At 41.4% G+C, this 17,409-nt stretch overlaps 1 protein-coding gene across 4 annotated transcripts in view; it reads left to right on the top strand.

The window, feature by feature from the left end:
* Nucleotides 1-17,409, top strand: part of LOC126293690 (uncharacterized) — a 667,805-nt gene that overhangs the window by 337,659 nt on the left and 312,737 nt on the right. For 2 of the 4 annotated variants that reach the window (XM_049986989.1, XM_049986983.1), the window contains exon 1: nt 9,503-10,820. The exons of the other annotated variants lie outside the window; for them this stretch is intronic. In XM_049986989.1, coding sequence (XP_049842946.1) covers nt 10,721-10,820 — 100 coding nt within the window. In that variant the 5' untranslated portion in view covers nt 9,503-10,720. Of the gene's footprint in view, nt 1-9,502; nt 10,821-17,409 lie in introns of those variants that run through there. 4 annotated transcript variants of the gene reach the window in all.

Genomic DNA, 17,409 nt, shown 5'->3' with positions numbered 1-17,409 from the left:
TACGACAGCGCTGCCAAAGCACGGTTACTAAACACAGCCTTCCGAAATGCCTTCACCAAAGATGGCGAAGTAAATATTCCAGAATTCGAACCAAGAACAGCTGCCAACATGAGTAGCTTAGAAGTAAATATCCTCGGAGTAATGAACCTATTTAAATCACCTAACAAAAAAAAGCTTCCCGGTCCAAACTTTATACCAATTAGGTTCCTTTCGGAGTATGCTGGTGTAATAGCTCCATACTTAACAATCATATGCAACCGTTCGCTTGACGAAAGATCCGTACCCGAAGACTGAAAAGTTGCACAAGTCACACCAATTCTATAAAGGTAGTAGGAGTAACCCATTAAATTACGGGCCCATATCATTAACATCAATATCCAGTAGGATTTTGGAACACATATTGCGTTCAAACATCATGAATTATTTCGAAGAGAACGGTTTATTGACCTACAGTCAACACGAATTTATAAAACACCGTTCTCCTGAAACAGAACTAGCTCTACACTCACATTAAGTGTTGAGTGCTATTGACGAGGGATTTCTAATTGATTCCGTATTTCTAGATTTCCAGAAGGCTTTTAACACTGTACCACGCAAGCGAATTCTAGTAAATTGTGTGCTTGTGGAATATCGTCTGTTACGTGACTTGATTTGTGATTTTCTTTCAGAGAGGACACAGTTCATACTAATTGACGGAAAGTCATCGAGTAAAACAGAAGTGATTTCTGGCGTTCCCCAAGGTAGTGTTATGGGTCATCTGCTGTTACTCATCTATCATCGTATATAAACGATTTAGGAGACAATCTGAGCAGCCGTCTTACATTGCTTTTCAGATGATACTGCCGTTTATCATCTACATCTACATCCCCACTCCGAAAGCCACCTGACGGTGGGTGGCGGAGGGTGCCTTGAGTACCTCTATCGGTTCTCCCTTCTGTTCCAGTCTCGTATTGTTCGTGGAAAGAAAGATTGTCGGTATGTCTCTGTGTGGGCTCTAATCTCTCTGATTTTATCCTCATGGTCTCTTCGCGAGATATACGTAGGAGGGAGCAATATACTGCTTGACTCTTGGGTGAAGGTATGTTCTCGAAACTTTAACAAAAGCCCGTACCGAGCTACTGAACATCTCTCTTGCGCAGTCTTCCACTGGAGTTTATCTATCATCTCTGTAGGAGATCATCTAGTAAAATCATCAAAACAAATTGCAAAACGATTTAGAAAAGACATCTGTATGCTGCAAAAATTGGGAATTGACCCTAAATAACGAAATGTGAGAGGTCATCCACCTGAGTTCTAATTACACGATAAATCAGTCAAATCTAAAGGCCGTATTTCTACTAAATGCCAGGAATTACAATTAGAACAACTTAAATTCGAAAGAACACACAGAAAATGTGGTGGGGAAGGCTAACCAAAGATTGCGCTTTGTTGGCAGGACACTCAATAAATGTAGCAGGTCTACTAAAGAGACCGCTGGGACTATGCTTGTCCGTCCTCCGTTAGAACACTGTTTTGCGGTGTGGGATCCTTACTAGATAGGATTGACGGAGTATGTTGAGAAAGTTCAAGGGAGGACAGCACGTTTTGTACCATCGCGAAATAGGGGGGAGAGAGTGTCACTGACATGATAAAGGATTTGAAGTGAACATCATTAAAACAAAGGTGTTTCTCGTTGTGACAGATTCTTCTCAGAAAATCTGAGTCACCAGCTTTCTCCTCCGTATGAGAAAATATTTTGTTGGCGCCGACCAACAGAGAGAGAAACGATTATCATAATAAAATAAGGGAAATCAGAGATCTTACGGAAAGATACTGGTGTTCGATTTTTCCGCGCGCTGTAAGACATTGAAACAGTAGAGAATTACTGTGAAGGCGGTTGGACGAACCCTCTGCCACGCAGTTAAATGTGATTTGCAGAGTATCCATGTAGATGGAGATGCAAAGTCAAGCAAACAATCTCTCTCTCCTCTCGGGCACTAGTCACGTGGGGTCGTCGAGATTGCGTTCGTCATGGCTCGCCTGAACCTAACGATTCCATATCCTTATCACAGTCGTGGGATTCCAGGCCAACAACAATGGCAACATCGTGAAGTGATGAACTACGGTCATCGATAAAATCCTGATGCTGCTGACATCTAATATGTAATGGAAGATATTTCTGTTTCTTACAAGAGTTGTAACACAGTCTTCCCATAAACAGAAACTCGCTGCATAACCTTTCTTTACACACAATATGTAGGTTCGTTACTCCTACCTACTCTCTTTCCGGTATGGCTGAACTGCTAACCATTTGCGTGTCCGGCTGTGTGGAACACTTGCAAATTTGGCGTTTATCGCAAGCCTCATTCATGGTGCTGAAACTTTAATACCCACCGGCGTACGAGAGGCATTCAATAAGTAATACAACCATTTTTTTCCGAGAGCAGTTTGGTTTTATTCAGGATTCCAACACAACATATTATTCCCATTTTTCTGTCTACAAAACCTTGTATTCCGACATAATCTCCGTTAAAACCGACTACGGTACTATATCTTACTGGAAGGGCCTGTTTGCTCACATGGTACGACTCTACTGGTCGAAGACGGATCCAGCGTCTTGCTGCAACAATAACCCTCCCAACATCCGTGTACTGCTTCCTACGAAGTGCCTCCTTCGTTTGGTGAAACAGTTGAAAGTCGAAAGGTGCGAGATTCAGGCTGTACGGGGTGTGAGGAGGAAGAGGACGACGAAGTTCGTGAGCCCTTCTCAGGTGCATAGACTTGAGCAAGGTCTTGTCATGGAGGAGGGCAAGTTCGTTTGCATTTTTGTGGCGGCGAACCCGCTGAAGTGGTTTCTTCAGTTTCTTGCGCGTTGGACAGTACACTATAGAGTTACTCTCTGAACCATGAGGGAGGCCATGGAATAGAATAACTCCTACAGACCGTCAGAGGATGAGGCTTTTAACTTTTTCTTCAGAAGATAGGTGGTGTGGTGCCACTCCATGGATTACAGTTCTGTTTCTGGTTCGAAGTGTTTCATCGCGTGTACCACAAAAAAGACACAATCAGCCTTGTAACGCATAAGTAATTTTGTACAGATGGTCCTTCGTTGCTGTTTATGGTCTTTTGTTACGGGCTAAGGAATTGGTAGACGTGTGCTGACACCAATAGAGACGTCCAATTGAGCAGTGAAATGTTTGATTGCTATCTGCCGATCACTTCGAATAAGAGCTATATGTTAAAAAAGGACGAGATTCCTCAAGCTGTATAAAGGTGTTGGTTTTATTGGCAACTAGTTTCGATGTTGTTACTACCTGCCATCCGCATGGAACACGCCTATCTCACCACTGACTACTAGTGTAGACACATGCGGTTGCTGTCAACAAGTATGGGCCTGAAGATGATGATGTAATAGCATCGAAGCTAGTTGCCAATAAAACCAACACGTTAATACGGCTGGAGGAATCTCGTCATTTTTTAACATATATTCTACTATCTGACGTCCCAAGTCGACCGTTTCGATTATGGATGTACGAAGATCGAATAAGAGCGTCCGCACGATTCAACATTGCAGGAGGCACAACTGTGTGCGGCCGGTCAGCTTGCGGGAGATAGGATGGGTTTGCGCGACCTTAGTGCGATGATGACAGATGCGTCGCCCAACGACTCACCGTGCTTTTGTTCAGTGCCAGGTGGCCGTAAACATTCTGCAAGCGCCTATGAATATCTGCGATGCTATTGTTTTCAGCCAAAAGAACTGAATGACTGGTCTCTGCTTGGAACACACTTGTCACAGAAGCCATTTTGAAGGCTACACGTACAGCGCTGCCCCCTATCGGAATTTCATGTAACTATAGGGGTCGAAGCGGTAATCTTCCACGATTACCCTCAGCAAATTTTGCATACCTCAACAGAATTTGGCTGAGAAAGAAAGTGTTGCCTTACTTATTGAGCGTTCCTCGTATCTTGGCTGTAAATCCTGCAAAATTTTCGTGACGTTCTTGTCTTGTTCGCCATGCCTTAGCGCATCTCAGTGTTTGCCCTCGCGACGCTGCGAGATAGCGCCTCTGAGCCGCTGGGCGAGTGTCCGCGGCAGAGTAGGTTTGTGAGAATGAACGACGGGAGGCGTCTCCCGCGAGGGCGTCGGCGTCGCGACGGTGGTCCGGTTTTATTTCGGTGCTCCCTAGCCCAGACATTTTGGACGGCAGCCACGGCGGCTCCGGCGCTGCCAACTTCTCCGGCGGAAAAACGCTTTTAGGTAGGTTAAGTAGCGTTCTCGTACAACGTCCATTCAAACTCGAGCCTCTAAGCCGTGGCACACCTACATACGCAGTGATGAGTCAAAACATTATGACAACTGACCACCGCGAGATTGATTGCCAGCTGTTGACACTGCGGACAATTTATGTTGCAAAGGAAGTATGTAAGCTGTGCACAGGAATCCTCCTAAGAGATACGGGCCCAAAACTTGGAAATTGGCTAACGTAAGCGACTGTGACGAAGGGCAGATTGTCGTGGCCTGTCGACGTCACAGAATATGGAAATCAGACATTGCATTGTAAAGTACTGTACAGTGTTAATATTAACATTAGTATTATCATCATGAAATTATTATTATTATTATTATTATTATTATTATTATTACTGCTACTACTACTACTACTACTGAACCTGGTGATACTTTGCAACTGTTGAACATGTATTGGAATCGAATGTAAGTCGTAATATCTCTCTCTCTCTCTCTCTCTCTCTCTCTCTCTCTCTCTCTCCCCCCCCCCTCCCCCCATCTCCTCCTCTTCCCCCACCCTCGCTGTCTATTTTCTCCCCCTCCTCGTCTTCCCCTTTTGTCTGTCCATCCCCCCCTCCCCCTCTTTCTTTTCCATTTCTTTTCCTTCTTTCTCTCCGACTTTCAGCCTTCTTTATTGGGATTGCAAAGGAACCGTAGATTGTGGAATGAAATATCTTAAAATGAGTGGATAAATCGATTTGGATAACTGATATAAAGGGTGGAAGAGAGAACTCTTCTGCTCCTGGAACTGTGTGGAGTCTGAGTCATCAGTCCCCTAATTCGTGTGATGTGCCAACCTCTCCATCTCAGAGCAGCAGTTGCAACCTACGGCCTCAGTTAGCTTCAACGAAAATACTTCACATAATTTCGATTTGTAAACAGGTAGAAATGCAGAGTTTCCGATTATTAAAAGACCATAACCTTACACTTATATTAGCAGAAAGATTAAGGAAAGACAAACCCATGTTTCTAGCATTTGTAGACTTAGAGTAAGCTTTTGACAATGTTGACTGCAATACTCTTTCAAATTCTGAAGGTGACAGGAGTAAAACACAGGGGGCGAAAGGCTATTTACAATTTGTACAGAAACCAGATGGCAGTTGTAAGAGTCGAGGGGCATGAAAGGGAAGCAGTGGTTGGGAAGGGAGTGAGACAGGTTTGTAGCCTCTCTCCGATGTCATTCAATCTGTATTTTGAGCAAGCAGTAAAGGAAACAAAAGAAAAATTCGGAGTAGGTATTAAAATCCCTGCAGAAGAAATAAAAACTTTGAGGTTCGCCGATGACATTGTAATTCTGTCAGACAGCAAAGGACCTGGAAGAGCAGTTGAACGGAATGGACAATGTCTTGAAAGGAGGATATAAGATGAACATCAACAAAAGCAAAACGAGGATATTGGAATGTAGTCGAATTAAGTCGGGTGATGCTGAGGGAATTAGATTAGGAAATAAGACACTTAAAGTAGTAAAGGAGTTTTGCTATTTGGGGAGCAAAATAACTGATGATGGTAGAAGTAGGGAGGATATAAAATGTAGACTGGCAATGGCAAGGAAAGCGTTTCTGAAGAAGAGAAATTTGTTAACATCGAGTATTTATTTGTCAGGAAGTCGTTTCTGAAAGTATTTGTATGGAGTGTAGCCATGTATGGATGAGAAACATGGACGATAAATAGTCTGGACAAGAAGAGAATAGAAGCTTTCGAAATGTGGTGCTACAGAAAAATGCTGAAGATTAGATGGGTAGATCCTATAACTAATGAGGAGGTATTGAATAGAATTGGGGAGGAGTTTGTGGCACAACTTGACAAGAAGAAGGGATCGGTTGGTAGGACATGTTCTGAGGCATCAAGGAATCACACATTTTGCAATGGAAGGCAGCGTGGAGGGTAAAACTCGTAGAGGGAGACCAAGAGATGAATACACTAAGCAGATTCAGAAGGATATAGGTTGCAGTAAGTACTGGGAGATGAAGAAGCTTGCACATGATAGGGTGGCATGGAGAGCTGCATCAAAGCTGTCTCAGGACTGAAGACAACAACAACAACAACAACAGTAGTATTCTAGTCATATGTCGATTAGCTATAAATACAAAAGTCCTCTTCGTTCTCAAAAGTGACTGTGATAAAGAAAACAAAGCAGCACTCAGTTGTGTATACCACTTTTGTTTAAAATTATATATAAGGTAAAAGAATACATGTGTAAGACGTCATTTGCCTAATGTTTTAAACGTTGTGATACCCATTAAAACTGACTGCGTGAAAGATAACGAAGCTGTGAATGTTAACAGCACAGCATTTTATTCTCGCAGCTGGTTTTATCAGAAACCCCGTGCGTTTTTTAAACAGATGTAGCCTACGTCGGTACGAATATTAGTAGGGCATCGCGTAGCAAATGGAAATAAAATGGTAAAGAACATTTTGAGGTATCCTTAACGAAATTTCTCTTTTTATATTACAAACATATTTATACTGTATACTACGTGTATTTGAAAATTATACCGCCAGTGTTTTTTCGAATGCGTATTAGAGATTCACATAAAAATTTCAGACAATTTGATGGAGAACTTGTGGAGGTTTTGCCAACAACATATCCCCTTTATGTATTAAGTATTCATTTATATGCCATATACATTAAAAAATATGCATCCTTTCCCGTCTAAACGCTTGTGAGGGTATCGTGAAAATTAGAAGTAAATCAACCAACTACTTCAGAGATTTTTCGTAATAACATTAAACTACAACCTGCTTTACATAATAGTACAAATTATTCTTGTTGTCGACGTTGTTCATGCCATATACAACTCTTAATGTTGGGTTACTAAGGATTACTGGTTAGAGTATTGATATATTGCCAGGTGAAAAAAATAATAAATAAATAAATAAATAAAATTAACTATTCCTCAAGCACGGCTTACATGATCGATTTCTAATTTCTCTCTGATGTTCGCAAGTAAACTGTACCCCTATGTACTTTATTTCCACTGATCTCAACTGATGTAGTGTGATAAACTGACGACAAATGTTTGACATTCTATCAGTGGGAAAATGAAAATAATACATAAAGTTCCTGCACAATAAATCTTACAGTTTGCTTGCAGACCCACATTTTAGAAATGAATTCGAAACTTAAATTGCTCTTTCAGTTTCCAGTTGATTGTGCAATGAACAAATTTTTATACTCACTATTTTCTAAGATGTCATTCTATTGACTGGTCTGTTGTGCATTCCATCTTTGGGCTGTCTAGCACCGCTTCATACGTAACATTCGACTTGTGGAGGCTCTACGATTTAATTTGTAACGGTCACTGTTCCCATGTAAGCAAATGCCTGAACGTTAATCGAGATTACTGTGTGCTACACGCTTTTACACACTAAAACTTTTCTCCTGGTTTTTCGCAGTTACCCACAAATATTACGCCGTATGTCATTATAGAGCAAAAGCAAGCAAAGTATACACACACACACACACACACACACTCTCTCTCTCTCTCTCTCTCTCTCTCTCTCTCTCTCTCTCTCTCCACTAGCTTTTGCCTGCGGTTTCCACACGTGGATCTCATACGTGCACGAATTTTCAAAAACCCTGAAACTTATTATAAATCAGAAAAACGTGTATGAACAAATGCAGGTGAAGTTGTCAGAAGCGCGCAACCGTATAGAATCGATGTGTTTGTAAGGGCAGACACAGATAATTAAAGTATGGAGTACCAATAGTTATGAATAGGAGTAAAGCTTAATTCAAATGGCTCTGAGCACAATGGGACTTGACATCTGAGGTCACCAGTCCCCTAGAACTTAGAACTACTTAAACCTAACTAATCTAAGGACATCAGAGATCCACACCCAAGGCAGGATTCGAACCTGCGACCGTAGCAGTCGCGCGGTCCCGGAGTGAAGCGCCTAGAACCGCATGGCCATAGTGGCCTGTGGGAAAGCTTAGTGTTGTATTTGAAAAACAATTACGAAAATTAAAGAATATTTGTATACACAACGTTTGATGTTTTACCAATGGGACCGATTACAAACAAATTATCTGATGTGACCGGCGAGCAAGCTATGTAGAGTTGGGTGTGTGAATTGTATCAATCCATTTATATCGACAAGGCACGATGGAAACATCTGAAGAAACGTACGAAAGTGATTTTTAGTGTCAACACGACAAACGTATCGGCGATAATACAGTAGTGTCAACTCGACGAACTTCTCAACGATAACAGTTACATCGATTAAATAATGAAATCAAGAATGCCTATGGACAATAGTATTAAACCGTTAACATTGTTGTTATTATGATGACAAAATGTTTCAAAAGAATACTTTTTATGGTTTCTCTCATTTCTATTCTGGTTTATCTATTTTGGTTTTTCCTTTCAACACAATGAAATGATAATTATACGAAACTGAGTCGATCCACATGAAAAGAAACTGCCAATTTTACTCATTTTCATGGGCAACTCACGGTTGACCAAAAATTTGATTATGGCAAAATTGCTTTCACACAAACGCACCTAAAGGTTCCTTGTATCTCCTATGAATTCCGGCTTCCCAAGAAAACACTCTAAATGTGTAGATTACTCGGCTTCTAAGCGACGTATCAAGATGAAACATGGACCAAATTTTAATTTAGACCTCCAATGATTCAACTGTGACAACCGCATCCAATTTCGTGAAGTAGTTTTTTCGTCATGCGTGTACAAACATAAGGACAGAGAGATGGACGGACAAACAAAGGTACAAAAATTTTAAAAATAATTTTTATGGCTTCTATTGCTGTTACAAATACACCTCATATTAAGTTTTCTTAGCTATCTCCTATGTACAGATATCGTCCATTTACAATTTTATTATACGTACGTACTGTCATAAAATCCAAGGAAATACGATGCAATAGAAATTTAAGGCGACTAAATCTCCCTTCAATCTTCATTAAAATCGCGGTCAGTTGTTCGTCATCTCCGTTATTACCGTGATGAAATATTGGTCGCTGTACCAGGGAGTGCCGTAACTGTAATGTGGTGATTCAGTCTAGTTTTGAGCCTGTTCCACGCGGACGGCGCGCCTATTTTTAGATTCCCGCCTTCCCACTGCTTATCCGCCCTTCCTCTTTGCCCTCGCGGTCCAGTTCTCCTCCTCGTATCCCCCCTCCACGCCGGCCGCTCTCCCAACAGACGGCGTGTGACGTACCGCGGGCAAAGAGGACGGCCGGAGAAGACGAACCAGCATCCTAGGCAGCGCGCGCGGGCCAGTCTGGTGTGCGCCGCGCTCTGGAGTGCATTGTTTTTCCGTTACGAGCTGCGTTCGACTCGCGATGTGATGAACTCCCGTAGGAGGGTATAGCACACCTCACCGCCGTACCCTCCCGCGCAGCTTTCGGGTCCTTCCGCAGGCTGCACACCGACTGAAAGAAGAAGCGAGGAAACGCTGCGTTCGCCGTCTGAGCGGACTGCCTTCGCATCTCCGGAGCGGCGTCCAGTTTTAGATTTCATTTTTCGCGGGAAACGCGCTTCTCCGCTTGTGCGCCGGTCTACGGCGTGTGTCCTAGCGCGCTGTACGGCTGTCAGCAGGAGCTGACAACCCACTCGTCTTCCCTAGCATTTCAGCACGTGTCTTCGCTAGAGCTTTTCAGACTATCACCGATGTACATCAGTATTTTTATATAAACTATTTTTGCCTTTGCTGAAAGACATTACTTTAGGAAACTATTTACAAATAAACAGTGTGCGACTGTCGTCGTGATTTAGAACAAAAGTAGTACAAATGCGCAAGGCGAAACTGTGATACAGTGCTGTGATAACTTATATTAATCAGTGTACAAAAAAGAAAAAGAAATATTTTATTCCTATAAACATTATATTTGTGGAACAGTACTTACATTTTATTTGCCATAGCCACTGGCATTTTTTGCAAATGAACTGTCGAGAGACTTTTTTATCGAATGAAGATTGTGACTGTCTAATTTTAGAGGAGTATTTGGCTTTTATAGTTGTTGCACAAGTTGGTTCGTGTTTGTTGCGGGACCGCTCCCAGACTGACTTTTTATTAACACTGTGCAATTACTGTTCTTGGCGTGAGCCACCGTCCATTTTCGTGTAGTTGTACAGGACATTGTGACAGGCGTCATCTTCGTACTTTTGTTTATTGTTGGAACTTTTGTTGTTGCGAATCATAAGGCTGTGCGTTGTGACGAGACTGTGTTGTATTCGAAGAAACTGCGTCTGTAGCTATTAAGTGATCGTTTGTGATATACTTGTAAATCAAGACATTGGGGAGAGAGTTGGTGAAGCAAATAAGTCTTTCAAAACTTGGTTTGTGAACACTGTACGAGTACAAACAGTATACGTAACTTTAAATAGTAATAGACGCGTTGTTGCGCATCTGAGATACATATCTTTTAGAGAACTTGTAAGCTGCGAGACAATTCAGAGCTTATATATACGTAACAAAGGATTATCAACCATGCTGGTAGTCTTCATGTGCATTATGATCAAGATCCTGGACTTTTCCAGCGGCCCTCTCCAGCCGAAACGCAGAAGAAGCAAGCGCCGGATGCTACGAGGTAAGCCATTCGCTGGCGACCGCCATTCTGTTGCCGCTGATCCAATCACGTGCGACCTTTCTGAAAGCTGCACCAATGAGAGAGTCCGTCACTTCCAAGCCCTGCCCTGAAGGTTTCCTGTTTATTTATAAAATGTTGCTTTGTTGACCTTTTTTCTGCACTCTCCGTGTGTTTACTTTTTTTGCCTTCAAATTTATTACCCTCCACGCTTTCCACACACACACACACACACACACACACACACACACACACACACACTGCAGCTCTTTGTCTAGTGCTGCCTGCTAACTGCTAAGTTTAGAGCAGAGGGGTTGTTGCTCTGCCCTTGTATATTTGGAACCGCGCGACCAACGCCCATCACAGCGTCACAAACGTTTCTCGGCAATGAGAAATGCTCAAAGCGACGCCAGATCACGCGGCGGCCATCTTAGCAACGTCATTGTTCGTGAGGTCAACAATGACGCGTTTGTCACTTGGCATTTGAGATTCACTTCAATAGTCTCCTCCCATTTCAGTTAAAACCTTTCAATGATTCCATGGTATTATAGAGTCTGCGTCTACTTTTTTGTATTGTGTATTGTCCGATGATCCTGAAATACCTCAGTGTTTAATACATAAGATAAAACACTTTTTCTCTGCATTTTACAGCGCTAAATTTTACACAGTCGTACTAGGTATCGGTTCCAAACCAATTTTCGGGAAATGCTATTTCAAAGATGATTTCTATGCCCATTTTCTAGTGTCACGGCATTGCTTCGAAGTTACGAAACAACCAAAAAAATTACGAAGTAATAGTTACAATATTTCAGTAAGAGATGATAACTGAGGCAGTTGATTGCAGTAAACCACACACTGCTGACTGTTTAAACTATCGAACATCGTAGCGGAAGCTAGTTCTTCATACATACCACTTTTTGACATCATATTTCGTGAACTGTGTGTCGTACAATGGCATAATTTTGCTGGTACATTCAGTGGTATATTTGGATACTGCCAGCAAGATGTGTTGCGAGTTGTGTTAGTAGAAAAGAAGTAACAAATTAAAAGGCCATGTTGGGTGCTGAAGCTTTACTGCACAAACAGCCAAAATGTAGTAAGCGATAAACTTTTTTTTCCCTTTCATCACTTTGTGGAGGCAGTCACAAGAAAAAATGTGAAATTCCCAAATACTTCATGAATATAGTGTTGGGTAATGTGAGGGCAGTGAGTTACATTGCTTAAAAAAAAAAAAAAAAAAAAACACACACACACACACACACACACACACACACACACACACACACACACACAGAGAGAGAGAGAGAGAGAGAGAGAGAGAGAGAGAGAGAGAGAGAGAAATGGTAAAAATTCTAACATGACATTATAGTTATTAATGAGTAGATTAAGGCAGCATTTAAAAAGTTTCAATTCGGTCAGTAATTGTGTGAAATATTGAACATCAAATTTTTGCTGCCCCTGAAAGCCTTAGGCAGTGTACGACTGTGACCATGTACTGTTTTTTCCGCTTAGAAAATAGATATTTCCTCATTTCGTTCGACTCCATACAACGTATCAAAAGTGTCTACAAATATTTTCTTTTCAAAAGATGTGATGTGCACTAACTATATTGGTTGCGAATTTGACTTTAATCAAGTGTCGAAATACCAATCACGAAGTTATTTGTAGTGATAGTGTGGATAATATATTGAGGAAAAGTAGCTAACCTTACCTTTTTCTAAACTATTTATGCCTGTGCTGTAGATATGTTGTTGTGGTCTTCAGTCCAGAGACTGGTTTTGATGCTGCTCTCCATGCTACTCTATCCTGTGCAAATTTCTACATCTCCAAGTACCTACTGCAACCTACATCCTTCTGAATCTGCTTAGTGTGTTCATCTCTTGGTCTTCCTCAACGATTTTTACACTCCATGCTTCCCTCCAATACTAAATTGGTGATCCCTTGATGCCTCAGAACATTTACTACGCCGGCCGCGGTTGTCTCGCGGTTCTAGGCGTTCAGTCCGGAGCCGCGTGACTGCTACGGTCGCAGGTTCGAATCCTGCCTCGGGCATGGATGTGTGTGATGTCCTTAGGTTAGTTAGGTTTAAGTAGTTCTAAGTTCTAGGGACTGATGACCTCGGATATTAAGTCCCATAGTGCTCAGAGCCATTTTTTTTCGTCTTGTCAAAACAAAGGTAGTCCCATAGTGCTCAGAGCCATTTGAACCATTTGAACATTTCCTACCAACCGATCCCTTCTTCTAGTCAAGTTGTGCCTCAGATTCCTATTTTTCCCAGTTATATTCAGTAGCTCTTCATTACTTACGTGATCTACTCAGCTTATCTTCGACATTCTTCTGTAGCACCACATTTTGAAAGCTTCTATTCTGTTCTTGTCTATTTATCATCTGTGTAATAAAGCTGGTTTCTGAAACACTATTTTTGGGAAAATACAGTGAGCTGTAAGAGTATTTTCAATATACCTGATTAAAATATCAGAATATTCGTTACTAATATAGTTATTTAATTTGTTTTTGTTTTGTTTTGTTTTATGTTTTTAATTGTTACTTTATATTTTACACTCGTGGTTTTTTTGGTTTACTGTTCCACGTACGTGTATTTTGTTAGTTGAAAATAGTAAGTAACTCGTTATTGTGATAGAGAATAATTACAATATACGATAATATGCAAGGAATTGCTTAAAACATAAGTTTTTCTTACACTATGCACATAAAATGAACGAAATTTCTTCATGTAATATACACAACAGACAAGCCAGTATAAAACAAAATTCAACAGGATTTTTAATTGTCGCGGGTGATACGCTAAATATCCTGATTTCTATCATGCATATTTCATTACATTGGCAAGCCTCTTCGAAGAGAACCGATTATACATATGTGACTGCAGCTTGATTATATCGTTTGAAGTCTTCTCACAAATGTCTTCCAACATCGGAAACTGCACACGTCCATGGCTGTAGCTGTTCCGTGGAGCCCTTTCATAGCGGGGTATTACTTCAAATTATTACAAAAGTTAACTGTACAGTTTTCAAAAACATTAATTCCGTGTTAAATTTTATAAGAAAAAAAATTTTATGAATCGTTTTTCGAAGATATTCCCTGTAAACTTAAAATACCAAATTACATTTCGGTGTGTTTTATACCTGAAAGTGAAACTGCGCACAGTCAGAAACTACATAATCGATAATTACGTAATGAAAAAATACTTACTGCACTATTTTGATCCCTCTACGAGTACACACCTTCCAAATTCCATCAAGATCGTTTATTGACACTTGGAAATGTGCCCATGTTAGCGACATCAAATGGCCCAAAACTTTCGTGAAACAAATTTTACGAAATGCATCTCTCGAAGGGTGGGAGTGAGAATGGCAACAAAGTATAAGGTACGATCAGAAAGTTTCAGCTAGATGGCCGTACAGTCCACAATGGCGAGCAGTCCAACCGACGTACCAGGTTGAAGATGAACGTTTGGTAAAACACCCGTGTCGTGCTGTGGGAAGAAGTCCGCAACTGTCTGCTAAGCGTCCTCTTGCGCCAGGAATCTTCGACCCTGCAAGGCCTTTTCTAAGGGACCGAAGGCGTGGTAATCGGGTAGGCACCGTTGTCCAGTGATGCAGACGCCAGGTTCCTTGAAAGGAATAATCATAGGGCTCCGGTAATCGAAGAACTGGGTCATTACCACCTTTCCAGCAGATGGATGTCGCTTGAATGTCGTCACACGATGGATGACACCACTGCCGCACTCACATTCTTCACTCTCCGATTGATTTTTACCAGTCAGAAGCCAAGAAAGGAATAACAACACGTTGGTACGACACATTTGGTAATACAGTCGCCAATGTTCACATCCCGCATTTACCGCACGCCCTTCGGGGAAAGACGAATACTACGCTGATCCCTTGCCATCAGTCGGTGCTTATATACCAGCATCGGAGTCGCGCTATGTGGCATATACGCTGCAGCAAAGCCCTCAAACGGAAATTTTTTGATCGACCCTTATACAGAAGGAATCATTACAAAAGAATATTTTCAAGTGGTGTGCCGAAGACTGGCGATCAGATTACCCATCTCGCCTAGTTTCACATCGATGTTAACGGCGCGCGGAAGACTGAAGACATTTGCTGCCATCGAGACAGAATAACCGACGACGCCACGTGTCCTTATACTGTGGGGAACGTGCTACTGGAATGCAGCGACTTGGACCATCCGAGAAACGTATTACTCAGACGTGTGATGAAAGACGGAAACAGGGCAAGCAGCAAGAGTGAACTGGTACAGGTCTTTTTAAAGGACTTGTATGAGTTTTCTAAATAGAGGAGTTTCAATCTGCAGTTCCAAAACAAACTGTACATTAATTTTAAGGCAGAAAGGGACACCATTATACTGTAAGAGAATCTTGCATTATGTAAAATATCTTTTTTTTCATATCTACTACAAAAGTCGCAATTCAGTACAGAAATGTAGTATTGCTCCGTGCAATGGAACATGTTGATAATAATAATAATAATAATTATTATTATTATTATTATTATTATTATTATTATTATTATTATTATTATTATTATTATTATTATTATTAATAATAATAATAATAATAATAATAATATATAAACGATAGATGAATCAGATAATCAGCGAACATCGGTGGAATGCATTCAGCATTACTCAGAGCCTTGAACGTGCAAGATAATACTCGTGAGAGACGTTTGGTCGCTCGTATCTGTTACGCTACATGTTATCACTTTCTGGAATAGCCACCTCAAGGCAGCTCTTTTCAACCATGCACTCTTTTAAGTGCTCTGTTTGTAGCGCTCTAATTATCTCTACGTTCTGAGTAGTGAGCAGTTCCACCAGGTTCTGGTTACGATGGGTAATTATTTTATTCAGTAGAAGTATAGATAACTGGGAACGGTTTCCTACGCACTATTCATTTGTTTGTAAACTATATTTTTCGAACCGTTTCAGTGCCATCTTCATGTGGAGCTTGCGGAACTTAACGTATTTGTGTGTAGCGTGGTACTGAATTGCGTCAATGTGGGCGGTATTGGTGTTGATATCCAACTAACACCTTCCAGTTTCGTAGCTTGTCGAGACATGGTGCCATTCATTGGTTGCCTGTCCAACGAACCCAGGAGCAACAAAAATGTGATTTTCAGATAACTGTCGACTGAATTTAAGAATTGAAAATGCCGTCATAATCTACTCATGAAGGGCTATAATATTGCGTTAGAGGCTTAACACAGTAAGACAATTTACACGCCTAGAAATTGTGTGTATGTCATAAAGTAGAGTACCTCTACGCCTGTGGCCGAGCGGTTCTAGGCGCTTCAGTCCGGAACCGCGCTGCTGCTACGGTCGCAGGTTCGAATCCTGACTCGGGCATGTATGTGTGTGATGTCCTTAGGTTAGTTAGGTTTAGGTAATTCTAAGTCTAGGGAACTGATGACCTCACATGTTAAGTCCCATAGTGCTTAGAACCATTTTTTTAATTCTCCGCACTCAAATTTCCCCGTTTACATTCAAGCAGTAATTGACAATGAGAGCACCTACCTATTCCCACCAAACTTTGAACCATAATTTCAAACTTTTACTAAACTCTCTCGCTGACAGCCACCACAAAATGATGAAAGGGTAAAAAAGTTTATCAGTGGCTACATTTTCGCTGTTCTTGTAGTAAAGCTTCAGCATCACACGTGACGTTTTTATTTGTTACTTCTTTACTACTTACTAACTTTATTCACAACACATTTTGCAGACAGTACCCACATACGCCACTGACTGTACCTGCGGAATTATATCATCGTACTCGAACGACACTGAATGTACCTACAAAATTATGTCATCGTACGACACACAGTTCAGAAGATATGACATCATAAAAATTGAGAAGCATGAAAAACACGTTTTTCTTAAAACGGGGCGCAATTTTCCCAGACTGTATTAATACAGTCTTGGTCTTGAGTGTTTTATTATTCTGTGTGTAAATAATCTGATATTAATGAGACCAGCACAGTTGCGGTTTTGCGGATTCAACTGCAGAGATTTCACATGCTCAACTCATTAACTCAGTTGTAATCAGACGACTGAAACCGCTTTGTAAACGGGAGTTAGATTGTTTAAAGTATCAGGCGTCTGAGGATTCCTGTCCGCTAGATACATTGTCACCAGGAAACTGACAGCGTACAGAACGTGCTCCACCACTACAGCTTTAATATTACAGCTGGTAACGCCCATTGTAAGCTAGGAGTACAAGTGAGGGTCTTCCACCCTGGGAGAGCTTAATCGAATAATACTCGTTGTGTGAAGTTCCGACCCCTCGCCGGCCGAGGTGGCCAAGAGGTTCTAGGCGCTACAGTCTGGAACGGCGCCACCGCTCCGGTCGCAGGTTCGAATCCTGCCTCGGGCATGCATGTGTGTGATGTCCTTAGGTTAGTTAGGTTTAAGTAGTTCTAAGTTCTAGGGGACTAATGACCACAGCAGTTGAGTCCCATAGTGCTCAGAGCCATTTTTTTAAAAAAATTGCCCGGTTTACCTCCTAAAGTGAGTGTATCCAACCTTTTAACTTATCTGACCCACAGTGGAAAAA

The sequence above is a fragment of the Schistocerca gregaria genome, chromosome 10 (assembly GCF_023897955.1).
Source record: "Schistocerca gregaria isolate iqSchGreg1 chromosome 10, iqSchGreg1.2, whole genome shotgun sequence".
NCBI lineage: Eukaryota > Metazoa > Arthropoda > Insecta > Orthoptera > Acrididae > Schistocerca > Schistocerca gregaria.
The sequence above is the reverse complement of the archived record's forward strand: the minus strand, read 5'-3'. Positions and strand labels throughout refer to the sequence as shown.